The 23,705-nt window shown below is 47.3% G+C and overlaps 1 protein-coding gene across 1 annotated transcript; it reads right to left on the bottom strand.

The window, feature by feature from the left end:
- Positions 1-429: 429 nt before the first annotated feature.
- Positions 430-23,691, bottom strand: RFC2 (replication factor C subunit 2; the record flags this gene model as incomplete). The annotated part of the gene is given in 12 exon segments (XM_079720157.1): positions 430-1,274; positions 3,191-3,304; positions 4,532-4,612; positions 5,336-5,401; positions 5,651-5,808; positions 12,627-12,727; positions 14,031-14,132; positions 17,745-17,851; positions 18,162-18,203; positions 20,579-20,648; positions 23,536-23,648; positions 23,650-23,691. Coding segments are annotated over 12 exon segments (1,107 nt in total). The 3' UTR covers positions 430-1,163.
- Between the last annotated feature and the right edge of the window lie 14 nt (positions 23,692-23,705).

Below are 23,705 nucleotides of genomic sequence, written 5' to 3'. Positions count from 1 at the left end.
CAAAAAATAAGATTGAGAAGGTAGGGAATTCCCCTGGTGGTCCAGTGGTTAGGACTCGGCGCGTTCACTGCAGGGGCCTGGGTTAGATCCCTGGTTGGGGATCTAAGATCCCGCAAGCCGTGTGCCAAAAAAAAAAAAAAAATTGAGAAGGTATGCCAAAGTATTTTTGTAAAACTTCACCCTGCAGTTTCTGAGGACCTTAATTTTTTTCCCCCTCTTAATCAAAACCCTAACCGCAAAGAACCAGTGACCTTGGAGCCTTTCCTGTATCCATTCAACCACGTGGTCTGGACACGTGTCTAACCCTGCCTGGGATTTGCTTCAGAACAATCTGGGAGTGGGGTAGGATGCTGGTGCTGGGGTAGGGTACAGAGGAAACAAGACTGGCCACGTGTTGGTAAAATTGCTAAGATGGATGATGAGTATGTGGAAGTTCACTGTATCATTCTCTGTTTTATGTACAATTGATATTTTTCATAATTTTTAAACATGGAAAAAAATAACACCTTGCCAAGAAAGAAAAAGCAATTCTACAAATTAATGCAAAATTCACTGGGAAATTCTAAAGCAAATGAGTACACCCGTTTGCACAGAAAAGGCGACCTGGTGGGAGGGTCCCCTATGCCTGTCTGCACCATCCTCCTCTGTGATTCTTGCCAAGTCCTTTCTGAAGGGCTCAGGGCCCCAGGCTGTTCTGAGAAGCTGATAAATTACACCAAACCCTGCCTCACCCTGTGGGACTGTCCTCTAGGCTTCTAGAAAAATGGAGATTAGCCTGTCCAGTCTATTATCGAAATCACCTTTCTACCTGTAGGATGCTAGGGGCGTATACACAGAGACAGGAAGCCAGCTTTCCCTGTGGCCCTGCACTGCCACCTTTCTGCTGACAAAGCTGTACAGTTTTATTACTAAAATGCCAACACGTGCACAGATCAGGTACTGGGCCCTGGAGGGTGTCTGGGGCCTTTCCATGCTGTCACCCCACCACGAGTCTGAGGCTGAGGGTAAACACTCCAGGAGCAGGGGAGACGTACTGGAAGCAAGGTGATGGCCAGGAAGATGCACTCCAGGCCGGCCAAGGTAGCACTTTTTCCAAATCAGAAGGCTGTGACTCCTGCCTCTCAGTGACGAGGACTCATAACCCAGCGAATGAGTTCTCTGCTCTAACTGGCCACCGGGGCCATTGTCTTCTGACACAGCCTGGCCAGGAGCCCTGCCATCTGCAGAAGGGAGTTCACACCTTCCGCTATTTTCATATGAGTGTATCCAATTTCCTGAAAAAAAAAATCAAATTTAAATCTGGTTAATAGTGAGGGAAGAAGTTTAGTTTTTAAAATCTGAACATCTAAATGAACGGTTTGCTCAAAATTGATGCAGTGAACTCAAACTCCAGCTGGAAAATGAACTCTGAGAACTTCAATTTATTTCCTAAAAGGATGCTGATATTTCTTTGACAGGTACTGCTAAGAAAATGAAAAAGAAAAAAAAAAAATCCAGACTGGGAGAAAACATTTGTAACACACATATCTGACAGAGGACTTGCAACCAGAATATATAAAGAACTCTCAAAACGCAGTAATAAGAACACAAACAACCCAATTTAAAAATGGGTAGGGCTTCCCTAGTGGCGCAGTGGTTGAGAGTCCGCCTGCCGATGCAGGGGACACGGGTTCGTGCCCCGGTCCGGGAGGATCCCACATGCCACGGAGCGGCTGGGCCCATGAGCCATGGCCGCTGAGCTTGCGCGTCCGGAGCCTGTGCTCCGCAACGGGAGAGGCCACAACAGTGAGAGGCCCGCGTACCGCAAAAAATAAATAAATAAATAAATGGGTAGACTTAGACACTTCCTTAAAGAAGATCATGGATGTCAAATGAGCACATGAAAAAGTACTCAACCTCATTAGTTATTGGGAAATGCAAATTAAAGCCATAATGAGATACCACTATACACCTATTAGAATGGCTTAAAAAAGACCAACTGAGCATTCCAAGTGCTGACCAGAAGGGGGATCGTCTGGAATGCTCACATATTGCTGATACAAAGGCAAAATTCTATAGCCACTTTGGAAAAGTTTGGAAGTTTCCTATAAAGTTAACCCTTCAATTACCATTCAACCAATGAATCTCACTCCTGGGAAGTTACCCAAGAGAAATGAAAACTGGGGTTCATGTTCACACCAGTTCACACACACAAATGTTTATAGTGGTTCTATTCATTGTCATCAAAATCTGGAAACTCAAATGTCCTTCAACTGGTGAACAACAGTGGGATGTCCACACAAGGGAACACGACTCAGCAATGAAAAGGACCCACCGACATAGGCAACAGCGTGAACAAATCCAAAATGCATTAAGTGAAGTGAGAAAAGCCAGACATAAAAGGTTACGTTCTGCTTGATTCCACTTGATTATGACCTTCTGGAAAATTCTGTCCCCCAAATAGAAAATACATCAGTGGTTTCCAGGTGCTAGGGGGACGAGCTGACTACAAAGCGGCCCATACATTTGCGGGGATTACAGAGCTGTTCATATCTTGATTGTAGTGGTGTTTACGAGACTGAATGCTTTTGTCAACAGAATGCACCCAAGAGGCTGAATTTTACTCTATTTAAATTACACCTCAGTTAATCTCACTTAAACAACAAATAAATACCTCTCTCATAAAGAGAGTCATTCCAAGGAACACTAGGTCAGTGCCTGGAAGGACTGACTTAAACAGACCCCCAGCCCCCAGGATGACCGGTCATTGACTGAGCATCTTCCAGGCACCTGGCCTGTGAGTAAAACAAAACCTCAGCGTGGCCCCCATTCTTTTTTTTTTTTTTTTTTTTTTTTTTTTTTTTTTAAATTAAGGGTACTTTAATTTATTTATTTATCTTTGGCTGTGTTGGGTCTTCGTTTCTGTGCGAGGGCTTTCTCTAGTTGTGGCGAGCAGGGGCCACTCTTCATCGCGGTGCGCGGGCCTCTCACTATCGCGGCCTCTCTTGTTGTGGAGCACAGGCTCCAGACGCACAGGCTCAGTAGTTGTGGCTCACAGGCCTAATTGCTGTGTGGCATGTGGGATCTTCCCAGACCAGGGCTCGAACCCGTGTCCCCTGCATTAGCAGGCAGATTCTCAACCACTGCGCCACCAGGGAAGCCCCGTGGCCCCCATTCTTGACGAGAGAAGCATCGCTCTACTCTCACTAACCTTAATAAACTCCAGTTTCAAGTATTCTGCCATTTGGAAGGTTTTACACACTCGAAAAATGTTGCCAATGATGTCTTCCGGGGAATAGCCAAGATGCCACAGGTGAGCAAGGATCTAGACAAAAGAAAACACACAGAGGCCGTGTAACTCTGTGAACAGCAAGGATACTGGGGGAAGTGAGGTCAAACCCACACCAGTCTCAGGCCCGTCACAGAGCTGGGAGCAGACAGGCCATCTGAGACAGCACAAGTGCTTCTGAGAATCGGCCCAACGCAGCGGCCCTGCTGGTGGGCCACACCCTTTAGGTCATGTGGGGTGATCGATCTTCCCAGCAGGCAGAGAGATAGTATCGCAAATGTTTTAAACCATACTGCAAGACGGGCTACCACCATACCCTGTAACGTCTTTATCCAAGGCTCTTAAAAAGCCTTTTTAGTCATCCCAGTAAGCACCCCAGAGTGTCTGCTATGCTCTCTGAGCTGCCACTCTTATTAATACACTCTTATTAATGAACACCCCCAGCACGATTAGGCCTGAACAAATCCTGACCAGGGCAGAGATGACCGCAGTGGTCTCAGCCTCCTGCCTTCTCAATGCCAGGCTCCAGTTCCAACGCTCACCCCACCCCAACTGCAGGGTCTGGAGTCCTTGACTCCCTGGGGCAAACGCAGGGGGTCGGGAAGCCCCGTGTCCATAAATCTGACGGCGTCCTTCAGGCCACGTGCCTGGGTCTCCCTGCCTTGCACACCCGTTTCACGAGAGGTCGAGCTCTGCCCTAAACCCACTCAGCTTGTAGCTTAGTTTGGTGGCAGCACGGGGAGGGAAACCGGCTGCAATCAGGGCGATGGCCTCAGATCACACCAGTGCCCCCCATGTGGACTTGAGGGTCACCTACACCCCAACGATGCCCACTGAAATCTGCTCATAGGACCAGGCTCTGGGTCCCAGGATGCCCATTCCCAGGTTCTTCAGGAAGATAGAGGGGGACAGCTCCCCTCCACAAAGAGAAAGATGGCTTTTCTCTACAAAGCAAGGAATTGGGCTGTTCTTTCCTCATGTCCTAGGAGGACAAATTCCTCTTGCAGAGAATATAATTCGAGTAGAAAGGCATGGCTTTGAATTCCAGGTCTATTACTTTTAGTAATAAAAGTAATGATTTAGAGTGTGATTAGAGCAACAAGTTTAGCCTCTGAGCCAGTTTTCTCACCTGTAGAGGGTGCCCAACTCCTAGCATCAGTTAAGAATGAGGTGGAGCGAAGTCCCCAGCACAGGGAGCGCCCTCTCTGCCCGGCTCAAGAAGCGAGAGGTTCCCCCGAGTCAGGAAAGGGGGAGGAGACCCACCTTGTAGGCCTCATCGATACTGGCGCTCACACAGTGCTGGATCATCTCCTTCACCAGCAAGGGGTGGGGCTCGTCACAGACCTGACCAAACAGAAAAGAGAGGCCGGTCTCGGGCTGATGGGGACCATCCAAGGAGGAGCCCTGGCAGACCCACGTCTGGGCAACCTAGGTAGCCACCGTCTTCACTTGCTGTTTACATTGAATTCTCCAGCAAACAGAACCAGGTTTGGGAATTCCTCTCTCACCACCAGAGTCGTCACCAAATAGAGTTCGGTGTCGACCTAGTGCGGTGAGGAAAAGCCTCTGACATCATCATTACAGATTTCTCACACAAGATGAATTCAAAAGAGCCAATAAGGAATGTACGCTCAAGGGGCAACTTCAAAGCCACGAGTCACCTGTCTTACATCACTGGGAAGATGACCTGCCCAGTGGACTCTCTGAACCCACTTAAGAACTGGGAGGTCTTTGGGGCCAATCTCCCACCTGGAATAGGAACAGGCTTGCCCTGGACACGGCCCCCAGCCTCAGTGTGATCTCGGGCCTGTTTCCTCAGCCCCAAGATGATGAGAACATCTGCGTGCAGGGATGTGTGAGGACCAAACAGGACACACGTGGAAGCCCCGGGCCTGCTGCAGCCGCGGAGCACGTCCGCCACCCACACCATGCCACAGCCAAGCTCCTCCTGCTCTCCGCGGGGGCGAGTCTGTGCCCCTCCTCCCAACACCGCCCACCCACCCTCCTCTGCTGGCCCCGGCAGGTACACAATGCTCTGTCGACTGTGATGCCCACGCCAGCTTTTACCTTGAACACATTCTCACTGTTGATGAAGCCGAATCCCAAGAAAGTGGACTGCAAGTTGTTCAATGCCTGCCGAGGAACAGAAACAAGGCCAGGGTGATTTTCAGTCTCTGCCCGCCCCATCTCCCCTCTTGGGATCCGAGCTTACGCCCCTACCTGCAGGCCTGCTCCCCACTGGCCCGAGGCCCCACCAGTGTATCGGGTCAACGTTCCCCAGTCTGGCTACGCTCATCCCCAGGCAGCGGTCACCCCCCTCTCCCCACAAACGAGGGGTGCAGCAAGCCCGGGAGGCCGGCACCCAAGCGGTGGCGCACGCACCTGCCTCATGTCACCCTGCGCGGTGAAGAGGATGGCTTCCAGACCATCATCCGTGTACAGCACCTTCTCCTTCTCGATGACGCTCAGCAGCCTGGCAAGAATCTGGGCGTCGGTCAGCTTGGTGTAGCGGAGGACTGCGCACCGGGACTGAATGGGCTCTGGACGAGACAGGAGGAGAGTCAGGCTTCCCAGCAAAGCACGGCATGACCCCGTCGGTCCTTCAGTTACTTGGAAGCAGCCGCACGAGCCATGTGGCCCGGCCATGCTGGCACCACAACCCCTGCCCAGCAGTGCTCAAGAGGGACTTGGCAAACAGGGCTCAATTTCAAAATATCAACCAATAGTGGCCTCAGCTAGGACTGCCCAGGCTGACCTTGGCTGGCCAGGGCCTCCAGAAGGGGAAAAGATCCTCCAGGATAGAGACAGCCACGTGCCACAGCCCACAGGAGAGTCAGTGCACGCCCAGGTGGACTCCTGAACCACCGTGTACGAGGTACGTCTGGGCCCTTCTGGGCAGGTCACGACCCAGCCAGTCTGGGGTGAGAACAGGGCACCTGCGTGGCTTCTTTAAGCTTCCACCGGAGATTCTGACGCACATGAGAACCAGCAGATGGATGAATGCCGAATTCTGGATGCTCTCCCTGACCTTCAGTTCAGACTATGACAACAGCATCTCCTTGATCTCCACGCCCCGAGTGGGTCTCTCTCTGATCCATCCTGCTCTGCTGCCCCACTGGCCTTCCTCAAAATGTGTTGATCCGTCACCTCTGCCTGCCCAGGCAAACCCTTCAACTGCCCACCAAGGTCACAGTACAGACCACCTCTGACCCTCCTACATAAAATCTTCCGCAAACCTCACCCGTCTCTCCTCTCCTAAGCCCGCGTGCCTCCCATGGAAAAATCGACCTGTGCTCTCCTGGCAGCTCTTCCCACCAAGGACGTCCTTTCCCAGCTTCTTCCCACTTAAATCACAACCGTCACTGAAAAAGCTCTTCTCCCACCCTCCTCCTCGTGGAGCCGGCCCAGACCACCCCAGACTGAAGTGACCGCCCCTCCTTTGCTCTCACATACACTTTCAAGGAACATGTTCCTGTTAGTTTATTTGCATTAAAGAAACCAGTTGCCTCCCCCGGGGATGCAGTGGACGAATACCACGACCAGGCCCTGGCTCCAAGGAGCTTAGGTTTGCCGGGATAGAGGAGTGAGCATCAACAGGGACGTTCCCACACCCTGGGACAGGGCCACGGAAGAGGTTTGTAGGAACGGCTCCAGGAGCCCAGCCAGAGAGCGATCAGCTCCGTGGAGGTGAGTTCTGAGCTGGGCCTTTAGGGACGAGCTTTCCAGGCCGGAAAGGCAAAAGGAGCAGCACATTCAAAGGCCAGAGTGAGGAAAGGGCACAGGGGCTTTGGGGAACCGTGAGGCACTGTGCAGCTGCATCATACAGGGTAGAAGGAGATGAGGCTGTGGGTAATGGGCTCCTGTGTGCTAGGATGGGGGCGGGCGTGGCTGTGTGGGCAATGAGGGACCACTGAAGGGTTCAGTGGGGGAGTGGCAGGGTCAGACCTGTGCTGAGAAGACCCCGGCAGCCAGCTGGTGACTCAGGTGCAGAGAAGCTGCAGGGACACTGCACCAGTGAAGGGGAGAGACTGAGGCCAGACCTAGAGTAAGGGAAGGAGGGGTAGGGGCTCAAGACACTGGGGAGGTGGGATGACCTTGGATCTGATTCTGGTGAGGGGCTGGCTGCGGTGGTGAGCAGAAAAGGGAGGACCTGAGATGGCTCAGGGCTTGCTGGCTTTGGGACGCACCCCCCGCCTTGTGTGAGCCCCTGATGGGCAGGGACAGAGCCTCATACAGGTCTGTAGCCTCCACTGTGCCTTGGGCAGAGGAGATGCTGTGCACATAAAATACCGCGCTCAACATCTGTCCAATGGATGAGACGTTTCAAAGAACAGCTTTCCTAAGAGTTCATTTCAATGTATCTGAAATCAGGAAGATCCATGACAGAACTTTATTTACATATTTGGCTTAACAGCACAGACAAAAGAAAGACCAATTTGAAACGGGAGTTCTTGAGACCTCCCTGGTGGTCCAGTGGTTAGGACTCTGCACTTCCAATGTGGGGGGCATGGGTTCGATCCCTGGTCAGGGAACTAGGATCCCACGTGCCACGCGGCCACGCGGTGGTGGGCCAAAAAGTAAAAAACAAACAAAACAAAACAAAAAACCCACAATGGAATTCTTATCTAAAAGCAATTAATATGCAAACTACACTAGAAGTTTCCTTTCATAGATTTTTCTCTTTGGAGAAGTACCAAAAGCTACGAATTCAGATACATGTCAGAATAAAGCAGCCATAGCCTTCCTCCAAAAAAGCAGAGCTCTCCCTTAACTGGTATAACTCCAGGAGCTAAGGTGAGGTTGTTACTGACAGTTTCAAAAATCAGCTCTGCAGTGATTTTATCATGAACCATTTCCTCTAAAGCTAAGTAATACATTTCTTTAGAGATTTGGTTTACATGATTCTTATATCCCTTTAGAAACTAAAAAATAATCAGAATGCTACCTATATATACCAGAAAAATTAATTTCATGAAAAGGGAGGGCCAGACCTTTCTCCACCAATAACTGCAGTTTCAAATCACTAAACAGACTCATCCACGCATAGCCCTATGCAAAATGCACTGGGGGGATGGCTTCACAGGCGAATTCTATCAAACATTTAGAGAAGAGCTAACACCCATCCTTCTCAAACTTTTCCAAAATACAGCAGAGGGAGGAACACTCCCAAGCTCATTCTACGAGACCACCATCACCCAGATACCAAAACCAGACAAAGATGTCACAAAAAAAGAAAACTACGGGCCAATATCACTGATGACCATAGATGCAAAAATCCTCAACAAAATACGAGCAAACAGAATCCAACAGCACATTAAAAGGATCATACACCATGATCAAGTGGGGTTTATCCCAGGAATGCAAGGATTCTTCAATATACGCAAATCAATCAATGTGATACACCATATTAACAAATTGAAAGAGAAAAACCATATGATAATCTCAATAGATGAAGAAAAAGCTTTTGACAAAACTCAACACCGATTTATGATCAAAACTCTCCAGAAAGTAGGCATAGAGGGAACCTACCTCAACATAATAAAGGCCATATATGACAAACCCACAGACAACATCATTCTCAATGGTGAAAAACTGAAAGCATTTCCTCTAAGATCAGGAACAAGACAAGGTTGCCCCTCTCACCACTATCATTCTACATAGTTTTGGAAGTTTTAGCCACAGCAGACAGAGAAGAAAAATAAATAAAAGGAATCCAAATTGGAAAAGAAGAAGTAAAACTGTCACTGTTTGCAGATGACATAATACTATGCATACAGAATCCTAAAGATGCTACCAGAAAACTACTAGAGCTAATCAATGAATTTGATAGAGTAGCAGGATACAAAATTAATGAACAGAAATCTCTTGCATTCCTACACACTAATGATGAAAAATCAGAAAGAGAAATTAAGGAAACACTCCCATTTACCACTGCAACAAAAAGAATAAAATACCTAGGAATTAACCTACCTAAGGAGACAAAAGACCTGTATGCAGAAAACTATAAGACACTGATGAAAGAAATTAATGATAATACAAACAGATGGAGAGATATACCATGTTCTTGGATTGGAAGAATCAACATTGTGAAAATGACTATACTACCCAAAGCAATCTACAGATTCAATGCAATCCCTATCAAACTACCAATGGCATTTTTCACAGAACTAGAACAAAAAATTTCACAATTTGTATGGAAACACAAAAGACCCCAAATAGCCAAAGCAATCTTGAGAAAGAAAAATGGAGCTGGAGGAATCAGGCTCCCGGACTTCAGACTATTCTACAAAGCTACAGTAATCAAGACAGTACGGTACTGGCACAAAAACAGAAATATAGATCAATGGAACAGGATAGAAAGCCCAGAGATAAACCCATGCACATATGGTCACCTTATCTTTGATAAATGAGGCAAGAATATACAATGGAGAAAAGACAGCCTCTTCAGTAAGTGGCACCGGGAAACTGGACAGCTACATGTAAAAGAATGAAATTAGAACACTCCCTAACACCATACACAAAAAAATAAACTCAAAATGGATTAAAGACCTAAACGTAAGGCCAGACACTATAAAACTCTTAGAGGAAAACATAGGCAGAACAATCTGTGGCATAAATCACAGCAAGATCCTTTTTGACCCATCTTCTAGAGAAATGGAAATAAAAACAAAAATAAACAAATGAGACCTAATGAAACTTAAAAGCTTTTGCACAGCAAAGGAAACCATAAACAAGACAAAAAGACAACCCTCAGAATGGGAGAAAATATTTGCAAATGAAGCCAATGGACAAAAGATTAATCTCCAAAATATACAAGCAGCTCAAGCAGCTCAATATCAAAAAGACAAACAACCCAATCCAAAAAGGGGCAGAAGACCTAAACAGACATTTCTCCAAAGAAGATATACAGACTGCCAACAAACACATGAAAGGATGCTCTACATCACTAATCATTGAAGAAATGCAAATCAAAACTACAATGAGGTATCACCTCACACCTGTCAGAATGGCTATCATCAAAAAATCTACAAACAATAAACGCTGGAGAGGGTGTGGAGAAAAGGAAATCCTCTTGCACTGTTGGTGGGAATGTAAATTGATACAGCCACTACGGAGAACAGTATGGAGGTTCCTAAAAAAACTAAAAATAGAACTACCATATGACCCAGAAATCCCACTACTGGGCATATACCCTGAGAAAACCATAATTCAAAAAGAGTCATGTACCACAATGTTCATTGCAGCACTATTTACAATAGCCAGGACATGGAAGCAACCTAAGTGTCCATTGACAGACGAATGGATAAAGATGTGGCACATATATACAATGGAATATTACTCAGCCATAAAAAGAAACGAAATTGAGTTATTTGCCGTGAGATGGATGGACCTAGGGTCTGTCATAGAGTGAAGTAAGTCAGAAAGAGAAAAACAAATACCATATGCTAACACATATATATGGAATCTAAAAAAAAAGAAATGGTTCTGATGAACCTAGGGGCAGGACAGGAATAAAGACGCAGACGTAGAGAATGGACTTGAGGACACGGGGAAGGGGAAGGGTAAGCTGGGACAAAGTGAGAGAGTAGCATTGACATGTATACACTACCAAATGTAAAACACATAGCTAGTGGGAAGCAGCTGCATAGCACAGGGAGATCAGCTCTGTGCTTTGTGACCACCTAGAGAGGTGAGATAGGGAGGGTGGGAGGGAGATGCAAGAGGGAGGGGATATGGGGATATATGTATACATATAGCTGATTCACCTTGTTATACATACAGCAGACAGTAACACAGCATTGTAAAGCAATTATATACTCCAATAAAGATGTTTTTTTAAAAAAAAGATAGGGCTTCCCTGGTGGCACAGTGGTTTAGAGTCCGCCTGCCGATGCAGGGGACACGGGTTCGTGCCCCGGTCCGGGAAGATCCCACATGCCGCGGAGCAGCTGGGCCCGTGAGCCATGGCCGCTGAGCCTGCACATCCGGAGCCTGTGCTCCGCAACGGGAGAGGCCACAACAGTGAGAGGCCCGCGTACCGGAAAAAAAAAAAAAAGATAGCACAGCTACCTTGTTTGATACCACTCAGTTTTTAGTTAGGGGAGCAGGAATTTGATTTGAAATCTGTTTGCTTACAAAGTTCATGTTGTTTCCAGTTAAGCTGCTGATCTGGACTCTGTAGTTTCCCTACTCTTGCCATTACCTGTAGATAGAATTTTGACTTCTAGGATATTGTTCATTTCACTTTTACAGTAAAATTTATAATAAAAATTTAAATTAAAAAAAAATGCACTGGGGAGTGGGGGCAGTTCTTTAAATATAACACGGCTCCTGCCCTCCCAGACCTGTCCTACCACTGGTAAGGAGGCAAGCAACATACACGGCCATAAATCAAGACCTTTTAGCACAGTTTCCTCCACTGCATCATGGGCGTCTTGAAGGTAGAGAACGTTTCTTGTTAAACTCTGTCTGCTCTGCACTAGCCCGGTGCCTGACACCTACTAGGAACAGAGTAGATGTTTGTGGAATAGATTCATGACCTGGGGAAGGTCAAGGGCCATGAGCCCACTGGGGCTGGAGACAATGACTTTGTGGGGGCATCATGGTTAGTACCATACTTGTCCGGGTGGAGGAGCCAGATGGCTGAGCTTACACAGGCTGGGGGTTAGCGGGGTGGATGTGAGGCAAGGACAGAGGGACAAGAAAGCTGTGAGAAATGGTCAGAGAGAGAGTGAAAAAAAGCTGGACCGTGCTCACAGTCTGTATCAGAAAGGGAAGGATGTGAAACCAGCAGGAAGTTGAGACACTGAGGCAGGAGGGCTCAAAGCAGTGAGGAAGAAGACAGACTGCTGGGAGGGAAGGAGGGAGGGAGGGAGGGGGCTGGAAGGACCAAGGCCAGGTCAGGAAGATGAGTGTGTGAGGTTTCACAGGGGAGGCAACTCCTGGTAACAACAAAACCAAGCGTGCAGACACACTGTATGCCAAGTGCTCCGGACACATAGAAAGCACCAAGAGCACATCTGCACAGGGGCCATGACCATGACACTGCGCACAGGATACCAAAACATCACACGTGCCTGTGATGCAAGAGTCAGACAGACCTGCGGTTCCAATCCCAGCTCTTCGGCTTGCTGTGAGACTTTGGGCAAACTATTCAACCTCTCTGAGCTCCGTGTTTTTTTCATCTCTAAGGTGGAGCTAATAATACCTCCTTGTAGAATTATATAAGGTTAAATGAGAAAGAGGATTATACAGTGCTCAGCCCACGGCAGGCGATCAAAAAGCCCCTTCTCTTCTGCTGCTAAAGAGCCAACGTGAACGGCACGTGGACCCTGAGCCATGCAGAGCTGACCCTCACCTATGATTTTATCCGAAGCATTACAAGCAAGAGCGAAGCGGGTCGTTTTGGAGTAGATTTCCATGGTTCTCCTCAAGGCTTGCTGGGCTCCATCAGTCATGCTGAGAAGAAAAACACAAGGGGTGGTTTGCAGCTGGGACCCAAGGTCCACGGGACACAAATCCCCTCCTACAGACCCTAGGAAGCCTACACTCCTGATTGGGCATGCTCAGTCTCTCTCCGGGACCCCGTGTGGGTCTCACGCAGACAGGCTGCACACGGACAGAGCAGAGGCCCTGCAGGCAGGCTGCCTGGGCTCACCTCAAAGCTCCTTCATCCACTCCTGTGGGACCTTTAGGCAAATTATCTGAGCCTCAATGTCATCGCCTATAAGGAGATAATGCTACTGCCCACCTCACAGGGTTGTTATGACAATTAAATAAAACAATAACATGTAAAGTGTGTAGCAGAGCACCTAGCATAATGCAAATGCTTACAGATACGTGCTGGATAAATGTTAGCGGCTATTACTGCTGTAAATAATGTTACAGTAAAATGGTTAAGGTGTATCCCCACTATGGAACAGAATGGAACAGAATACAGCAATTAAAACCTATGTTCAGGGCTTCCCTGGTAGCGCAGTGGTTGAGAGTCCGCCTGCCGATGCAGGGGACACGGGTTCGTGCCCCGGTCCGGGAAGATCCCACATGCTGCGGAGCAGCTGGGCCCGTGAGCCATGGCTGCTGAGCCTGCGCGTCCGGAGCCTGTGCTCCGCAACGGGAGAGGCCACAACAGTGAGAGGCCCGCGTACCACAAAAAAACAAAAAAACAAAAAAAACAAAACCTATGTTCACAAGATTATAATAACATGGAACTCTGCTTTTCACGTTAAAAGGCAAAACCAGGATACAAAAATTATAATTATTATCATCTCAACTATGTAAAAATGCGCAGTGTAGAAAAACAGGAGATAAAATAAAGCAAGAAATTACCAATATCTTTAAAAATTTCTTCAAAGAACATGAATTACTGTTATTTTTCTAAATGGCACTTAACATTTTTTCATTTATACTGATAATGATTGCACAACGTGTGAATGTACTAAATGCCGCTGAATGGTACACTTTAAAATGGTTGAAATGGTAAATTTTCTGTTAGATATATTTCACCACAATTTAAAAAAAACATTTAAATTATGCATGTAAGTGATGCTGGAACAAACACATTAACTGTCTTAGACAAATGTTTGTAAATTACTTAATTAAGATCAGGTTTAAGGCTCAGGCCTCTATTAAATCTCTTTTGAAGATGTGATAAGCAAATCTGTCACAGAAGTGCGAAGGTGAGAGCTTTTCCTCCTGATTTAATACATCCAGATAAAAGACTTAGAGGTCAAGGTAAAAAATTCTTGGCAAAGCACTCTACCTGTCTGCTTCATCCAGGATGATGATCTTGTGTCGCCCTTTGGGAAGGGTGACTTTCTGCTGGGCAAACATTTTGATTTTGTTCCTCACAACGTCAATGCCCCTGCAACAATGAGCCACAGTATGACTGTCACCTTCTGAGACCAATTCACTCACCTTCATGGGGACTTTTAACCCTCAGGACACCATCATGGACCCAACTTTAGTTTTTAAGTTTCTTTTTGGGCAATCTAACTATTTACAAGGATTGTCATTCATTACTTTTATTCCTTCTTGGAGGTCTTCAGAAGAACAAAGGAAAAAATTTACTTACTTTTTAAAAACAGAATGAAACTCATTTTATCTTGCAATTATCATACGGGTCCATTGGACTCTTTATAATCTAAGATACATTTTGGGGGTCTCAGTAATCTTACGCTTCTTATATCTTAAAATGTTTGCTACTTCATCATCCTAGTACTTATTTCATCATTACTCATCAATTATTCCCAACTATGCTAAAAAAGACTAAAATAATAAAATGAAAGAATGATGGAAATGCTTAGAAGATCGATGCAATATTCGGAAAAACCGTTACTACTGCCTCATCCTTCGGCTTTTTATTGTTTCGTGAGGCACTACATTATCTTTCTGGAAGATACAAAAGTAGTTCAGATACACCATCTGAAAGCTTTCACTGATCACAGCCAAAAATTCAAAATTTTTCATTTTCTACCCATAATGTCACAGAGAAAAGAAATGACGGTGGAAGATGTTTCATCATCATAAGACAAGTCAGAAAATGATGCAGAGAGACAGCAGGATTCTAGACTCTGATGATGATGATGGTGAAATAGATCACATAAACAAAATTTCAGACTACGAGTCTTCAGATGCCAAAATCCTCCATGAATTTTCTCAAACTTAAGAATCAAGGTGTGAACATATTTCTAAGGACAAAAACTAAACATATTTTCACCCAGTTAGTCACTCAACAGGAAGGACTTAGCTCCCCAATGTCTTGTGACAAGAACTTGGGCCATCCTGTTTTGCTAAAAGAACATGTGACAGGACTTCCCTGGTGGCGCAATGGTTAAGAATCTGCCTGCCAATGCAGGGGACACGGGTTCGAGCTCTGGTCTGGGAAGATCCCACATGTCGTGGAGCAACTAAGCCCTCAAGACACAACTACTGAGCCTGCGTGCCACAACTGCTGAAGCCCATGAGCCTAGAGCCCGTGCTCCATAAGAGAAGCCACTGCAATGAGAAGCCCAAGTGCCACAATGAAGAGTAGCCCCCGCTCGCCGCAACTAGAGAAAGCCCGAGAGCAGCAACGAAGACCCAACACAGCCAATAAATAAATAAATAAATAACTGTATTAAAAAAAAAAACATGTGACAGTATTCGTTCATCTTTGATATTCGAACACCCACATTTACAGGGTACAGTTTGTAAGTGATCAAAAGCTGAAGGCAGGTGTGTATAATAAGGTTCCTGGAAGGAAACAGATGATAAAGGAACCAAAAAAAGCCATTGTATGGATCCCTCTAATAAATCTAAAATTGAAAGTATTTGCGATTATGGGCCATTCTCTCTTCAACAAAGTTAAGAGCCACCAAAGTTTTCTGTTGGTATCTGCTATCTGGAATCGGCATTTACAAAACAGCTCGACTGCAGGAGTGTTCATGGCAGCCAATGAGCTGTTAGTTGCATTCACACGACAGAGCCCGTTTCAGGTCTGTATACATAATCAAAACCAGGAAAACGTTGCAGAGTAGAGAACCACATCCTCAGGAAATAACCAAAGGCAGACTTTGCAGACATTTTATTCAACAGGTCCTCATTTTATAATCCTCTACTATCCCATGTCTAAAAAGTAAACTGGGGTAGTTCCCTGGCAGTCCAGTGGTTAGGACTCGGCTCTCTCACTGCCATGGGCGGGGGTTCAATCCCTGGTCGGGGAAGTAAAATCCCACAAGCCATGCTGTGCAGCCGAAAATAAATAAATAAATAAATAAATAAATAAATAAATAAATAAATAAATAAATAAAAACAAAAAGGTTAAGATGGTAAATTTAATGTTTAAAAAAAAATAAAAGTAGTAGGGACTTCCCTCGTGGCGCAGTGGTTAAGGATCCGCCTGCCAATGCAGGGGACACAGGTTCGATCCCTGGTCTGGGAAGATCCCACGTGCCGCGGAGCAACTAAGCCCGTGCGCCACAACTACTGAGCCTGCGCTCTAGAGCCCATGCTCTGCAACAAGAGAAGCCATGGCAGTGAGAAGCCCACGCACCTCAACGAAGAGTAGCCTCCGCTTGATGTGACTAGAGAAAGCCGGCGTGTAGCGATGAAGATCCAACACAGCCAAAAATAAATTAAAAAAAAAAAAGTAAACCAGCAGCCTACCTCCATTAGGATGGTTACTAACAACAACAGAAAATAACAAGTGTTGGTGAGGATGTGAAGAAAAGGGAGCCCTTGTGTGCTGTCGATGGGAATGTAAAATGGTGCAGCCACTATGGAAAACAGTACAGCGGTCCCTCAAAAATTGAAACATAGAGTTACCAAATAATCCAGTGATTCCATTTCTGAGTCTATATCTGAAAGAATTGAAAGCGGGGTCTCAAAGAGATATTTGTGCACCCCTGCTCATGGCAGTATTATTCACAGTTCATAACATTCAAAAGATAAAAGCAACGCAAGTATCCATCGTCAGCTGAATGGATAAACAGAACATGGTGGTATATACCACTCAGCCTGAAAAAGGAGGGACATTCTGACATGTGCTACAACACGGAGGAACCTGAAATATGCGTGAAATAAGCCAGTCACAAAAGCACAAATGCTGTATGATTCTACTTGTGTGCAGTTCCTAGAATAGTCAATTCATAGAGACAGAAAGTCACACGGTGGGTGCCAAGGGCCGGGGGAGGGGAATGGGGAGTTGTTGTTTAATGGGTGTAGAGTTTCTGTTTGGGAAGAAGAAAACAGTTCTGGAGATCTGTTGCACAATAATGTGAATGTACCCAACGCCACTGAACTGTACACTTAAAGATAGCTAAGATGGTAAATTTTTTAAAAAATAAATTTGTTTATTTTATTTATTTATTTTTGGCTGTGTTGGGTCTTCATCACTGTGCATGGGCTTTCTCTAGTTGCAACGAACGGGGGCTACTCTTCGTTGCGGCAGGCAGGCTTCTCATTGCGGTGCACGGGCTACTCATTGTGGTGGCTTCTCTTGTTGCAGAGCACGGGCTCTAGGAGCGCGGGTTTCAGTAGTTGTGGCACGTGGGCTCAGTAGTTGTGGCTCGCGGGCTCTAGAGCGCAGACTCAGTAGTTGTGGCGCACAGGCTTAGTTGCTCAGCGGCATGTGGGATCTTCCCGGACCAGGGCTTGAACCCGTGTCCCCTGCATTGGCAGGCGGATTCTTAGCCACTGCGCCACCAGGGAAGTCCCAAGATAGTAAGTTTTATGCGATGTGTATTTCAGCACAATTAAAAGTAATTTTTAAAATCTCCATTAAAAAAAAAAAAACCAAACCAATTAGTCAAGTGCTTATGATGCCACATCAGTAAGCCAGCAATCCCCATTCTCTTTCATTGGAAAGATTAAAGGAAAACAGAAAGCCAGCAAAACAAGCTCTATAAGTGCTACAGAGACCTGAAAAAAGGTTGTTTCTATGACAGCTCAAAATGTAAAACACTCGCCACCCTTCAGGCCTAACTCCCAGGTGTACCTGTCATTTGAGGCATTGAGCTCCAAAACGGCATCCTTGAAGGCCGGGCCCAGCAGGGCTCGTGCCAAACACAGGATGCTGGTAGTTTTGCCGGTTCCTGGGGGGCCCTAGGAATGAGATCTCCAGTAAGTGCTTCAAGCCGACAGAATGAACGTAACGAGAACTCCCGATTTACTGCTCACCACTGTTTGCGCTCAGCGCCCCCCTAGAGCCCTCCCAACCCGACCCCAACCCACAGCACACACCAAATCAATACAGCAACCAACCCGTAGGCGTGACCAGTGGGAGGTGGGAATGGTATGGGCTCTGGTGGTCATGGGCTTCTCTGAGGAGGAAGCTCTGTACATGAGAAAGTGCTTAAGAGGGGGCAAAAACCAGACTCCAAGATGTGCGACAGGGCCAGGACCCAGTACTCACAGCAATGATGATATTGGGCACATTCCCTTCTCTTGCAAAGACCTGAAGGAAGAAATGCTCGTTGAAACTGGTTCATCCGCAAACTTGAGGAGCCAGGTCTCCCCAACCACACAGGCCCGTGTAGCAAACATGGCTACAAACTGTTCCATGTGGATGCCCCGTGGAACACTCAGGTCAACACATTCAAAACTGAATTCAACACTTGCCCCTATAAACCTGAGGTCCCCCCATGTTTCCCCTTCCATGGACTGTCAACGGCATCAACCCTCCCGCCCACACCAGGAACCTGGACGTCACCGTCATCCTTGACTGGCCTTCTACCTCACCCCATGCAGCCCCTCAGTGACAAAGGCTGGGCCCCTCTTTTTCCTTTATCTGGTGACCACTTCCTTCTCTTCAGCCCACTGCCACTTTCTTAGCCCATGATCTCTTTTTAAAAAATTATTATTTTTTTTTTACATTTTTATTGGAGTATAGTTGATTTACAATGTTGTGTTAGTTTCAGGTGTACAGCAAAGTGAATCAGTTATATATATACATATATCTACTCTTTTTTAGATTCTTCTTAGCCCATTACCTCTTGCCTGCATTGCTTTCAACACGCCATTGGCTGGTCTCCTTGCCTCTAATCCTGCCCCACTCCAATCCATTTCCCATACGGTAACATAACCAATTTTCTAAAATACACATCTCTGAAAACACTTTTACCTGACTGGAACTCTTGGATGACCCAAACCCTTAAACCTGGCTCACGAGGCCCTGCCCACCTCACCAGCTCACCCCTCCCACCCCCCAGTACACGTGCTCTACAGCCTCGTTACTTGGTGGGCTCCACAGACCAGCAGCGTCGGCATCTCCTGGGAGCTCGTCAGAAATGCAGACTCTCTGACCCCACTCCAGAACTACCAGATCAGAACCTGCATTTTGACAGCATCCCCAGGCGATTCATATGCCATCCACGTCGGGAAAGCACTACTCTGTATTCCACTCAGATGGCATTCCCCACCCCCCACCCCCACCATAGAATAAGCCGTGCTCTCTCACCTCCGGGCCTTTGCACATGCTGTTCCTGCTGCCTCCCCTCTCTCCACCCCCGACCCCCCAAGTCTGGCTGACTTCCACTCACTTAGCTTTGGTGTCACTTCTTCCATTTGGGAATTAGGACTCTGTAAGCAGGTTAACTCTTCCCTGAACTAACCCACATGCCCCCACAGCCCCTGTACGTCCCCTGGCAGAGTGCTTATCACATGGCCTGCCGACTTTAATGCTGCCCCGGTTCGACTGTAAATCCCACGCAGAGCTGGGCTCAGGTCTAGTCTGTTCACCATTGTATCAACGGTTCCTAAAACCACACCGTAACTAGCCCAGAGAAGATATTCAAATATTTGCCAAATGAATAAGTCTGTAAAATAAATAAATTCCTTGGTAGCTATTGAAGTCTAAGCCCCAATTACTGCAGAGACCGCCTCTGTCATGTCTCAAATAGCTGGGCTTCTAGATTCTACCTAAAGACCTCTAGGGCTGGGAATTCAAAGCTTCCTCTACTGCTGAATGTTTCTGCTTGCTCCCGGTTCGTGTCATCCTGAAGTCTGCTGCCTTGTCACTTAGTCGCTTTAGGCAAGGCTTAGCAATTATGACGGAGAGGAAGGTGGGGGGAGCGGGGGTAGTCCACCCTGAGACCCGTTTTTATAAGCTCCCTAGCTAAGAATGGTTTTCACATTTTTAAAGGGTTGTTTAAAGAATAAACAGGGGCTTCCTTGGTGGCGCAGTGGCTGAGAGTCCGTCTGCCGATGCAGGGGACATGGGTTCGTGCCCCGGTCCAGGAAGATCCCACATGCCACGGAGCGGATGGCCCGTGAGCCATGGCCGCTGAGCCTGCGCGTCCGGAGCCTGTGCTCCGCAACAGGAGAGGCCACAACAGTGAGAGGCCCGCGTACCGCAAAATAAATAAATAAATAAAATAAACAAAGGGACTTCCCCTGGGGGTCCAGTGGTTAAGACTGCGCTTCCACTGCAGGGGGCGCAGGTTCAATCCCTGGTCGGGGAACTAAGATCCCACGAGCTGCACACGCGGCACGGCCAAAAAAAAAATACAGAGAATATTTGACAGACTTTATGTGGTTTGCAAAGCCTAAAATATCTATTCATCGGCTTTTACAGACAAAGTTTGCGACCTCTGCTCTTGAAGAATACAAGACAAGTCTGATAAGCCCTCTCCAATGAGCCAGTCCTTCAAACATCTGAAGTTACCCACCCTGTCTTCTAGATTCCTCTCCAAACTGAATGTCTCCCATTCCCTTAATTCTTCTGGATTTGTGGCCAGCCCCCAGCTCGCTACGTTGGCTGTCTTCCTCCAAATGCCTCGAGCTTATCAAAGTCACAATAATGAGATGTAAGATCCTCTTTTAAAAACTCACCTCCAGCCTGCTCACTGTGTCTTCATTCCCGACAATTTCATTCAGCTTTACTGGTCTATATTTTTCAACCCTGTTTTTAAGAAAATGCATAAAGATGTTGACACGGCTATTTTCACGCTACCCAAAAGAAAGCACTAAAGGGCAATTCTAGGAGCTTTGTCAGAAGATGATATACATTCAATAAAAATACATCAAATGGTTGCAGGTTTTAAATTTAAAGAGATGCCCGAGTGCCATGTGAAAAGTCAAGCGCATGAGAATTGTGCACAAAAGACTTCAAACCCGCCACAACAGAGAAACACCTGCTGGTGCTGGAGAAGGGCCAGAGCAGGCCATCTGGAGAAATGTGACACTGTGTGGCCACACAGTCTGCCCATTACAACAGAGGTCCAGCGCACGCGGCACTGACATCATTTGCTCTGACAGACATGGATGCAACTGGGCCCCTTCTCATCCTTTACCTGCTAGTGTCTGCAGACTTGTGCCAGGTGCCCAGATGGCTGACTAGACAGAAACCACAGGCCTATCCTGTGATCCTGTTAGGCTGTGTGGACTGACAGCCTGGTGGCCTTTTCAGACCAATACTTCTTCTACTAAGCAAGCTATGCTATGAGAGAAAGTGACTTTCTCTGGCTCTGAGAATAGTAGTGGAAGTAGATTTGCAATGATTTGACCATCAGGACTTCCTCTGCCTTTATTATACTCCCTGATTTACTCTTAGCTTGTACTCCCTCCAGGTACTGGTTTTGCACCAGAAGGAGATGCATGCAAAGCTTTTTTGCCACATACTGCAGAAAACAAAGAGACAGCTCTCTTCCAAGGTCCGCAGATGGAGCATGCTTGTTCCTCCTCATTTATTCTTCATACTCAGCCCCCTCCAGGTGCCAAGCGGTGTGTAAGGAGTTAGCACACTCAACGGGAAGAAGGTAGAAGGTGCAGATGTGAGCAAAACATAGTTCTTGCTCTCAAGGGCTTTCCCACTAGAGGGGAGATACAGCTTGGCAAATCCCACTACAATGCTAAACTGCTTATGAAAACCACGGGCTGTGGAAGCCCAGAGGAGGGAGGAATCGCCACCTGGGAATGTTTGGAGCTGAAATCTCAGCTAGATTTTGTTCTGTTTTAATAAACTTATTTTATTCATTTATTTTTGGCTGCATTGGGTCTTCGTTGCACGGGCTTTCTCGAGAGTTGCGGTGAGCGGGGGCTACTCTTCGTTGTGGTCCATGGGCTTCTCATTGCGGTGGCTTCTCTTGTTGCAGAGCACGGGCTCTAGGCACCAGGACTTCAGTAGTTGTGGCACGTGGCCTCAGTAGTTGTGGCTCGCAAGCCCTAGGGCACAAGCTCAGTAGTCGTGGCGCACGGAATTAGTTGCTCCGCGGCATGTGGGTTCTTCCTGGACCAGGGCTCGAACCCGTGTCCCCCGTATTGGCAGGCAGATTCTTAACCACTGTGCCACCAGGGAAGTCCCTCTCAGCTAGACTTTGAACAAGGCAAACATACTCCTCCCTCAGGACCTTCATAGCTGCTCCCTGACTGAAAGCTCTCTCTGCCTCCATGGCCACATGGCTTCTTCCCTGAATTCAGGTCTTTACTCAAATATCATCTCATCAGAGGCCTTCCCTGACCACCATAGCGACTTACTCCACAGAAGCTGTCACCATCAAATATATTATATGTCTACTTGTTTATTTTTTACTTTGTCTTTCTCTATCAAATGTAAGCTCTGTAACAACACAATTTGTTTTGCACACTGAAGTATCTTAAGCACCTAAAATAGGGTCATGTGTGAAAATTATAACGCAGACCACATATTTAATCTTAAACTTTCTCGTAGTCACATTTAAAAAGGTAAAAAGAAAATGGGTGAAGTTATTTTACTAATATAATTTAGAGAACCTAATATATTCAAAATATTATCATTTTCAACATGTAATCAATAAAAAAATTACTAATGAGTTTTTTAAAAACTAAGTCCTTGAAATACGGTGTGTATTGTACACTTACGAGCCCATCTCAATTTGGACTAGCATCAGACTCATGTGGCTAGTGGTGGGGGGACTGGATAGCGCAGCGTAGATATTCCAGTAAGCTATACGGCCCTTCATTTAGGTATCTGCTCTCGCCAAGAAGAGGGGTGGGCTGGAGGGATGGGAATACGCAGCGGACAGGGAGGAAACCATTCCCACGCCCAGTGGAGAGTTCCGAGAGGTGCGCACAGGGAGTGGAAACCGAGTGGAGAGCCTGCCCTACACCTGCGCCAGTTGGCAGGTGACTTCCCAAGTCACCTTTCCTCCCAGCTGCCCAGGATGCTGCTATTTTTTTTTTTTTTTTTTTTTTTTTTTTGTGGTATGTGGGCCTCTCACTGTTGTGGCCTCTCCCGTTGCGGAGCACAGGCTCCGGACGCACAGGCCCAGCGGCCATGGCTCACGGGCCCAGCCGCTCCGCGGCATGTGGGATCTTCCCAGACCGGGGCACGAACCCGTTTCCCCTGTATCGGCAGGCGGACTCTCAACCACTGCGCCACCAGGGAAGCCCCAGGATGCTGCTATTTAAAGTGAGCAAGCCACGGAAAACAGGCGGGTGCCTTCACACCGTCCCGATTCCGAATCTGCGTCCGACACTTCCGGCCAAGCGACCATCAGAGTCGCGGCTGGCACAGCGCCTGGTGCACAGTGGGTGGTCGCAGCGGGCGGCTATTATCACAATTAGCATTGTTCTGACCAAGACCCCGCTTCCAGAGTTCAGACTGGTCACTCTCCACCCCAGGTGGGCTTAGAGACCCACATCCCTTGCCTTCTTCAAATAGCAATCTACTGGACACCACCCCGAGGCCTCCTGCTCCGCTCAGGTGACCCCGAAATGAGCTCCCGCCCCTGGTTACCCCGGGACACACGGCCCACCACTCGCCCACCCACATGTCCAGAGAACCCATCGTTGACGGCCTGGATCCTCACCACGGCAGCTCGTACTGGCCGGCGCTGCAGGGGGCCTTGCTGGGGGCCGGGTCAGGGTCCTGGGCCCCGCACTCGCCACTGCCACCGCCGCTCTCCGGCGCCTCCATTCTCCCGCCGCCTCTTCCCGCCGCCCGAGACCTCACCCCATGACGCCATCACGCAGGCACCGC

This window comes from Hyperoodon ampullatus (assembly GCF_949752795.1).
Source record: "Hyperoodon ampullatus genome assembly, chromosome: 14".
NCBI lineage: Eukaryota > Metazoa > Chordata > Mammalia > Artiodactyla > Ziphiidae > Hyperoodon > Hyperoodon ampullatus.
This window is presented reverse-complemented; position numbering and strand designations above follow the sequence as displayed.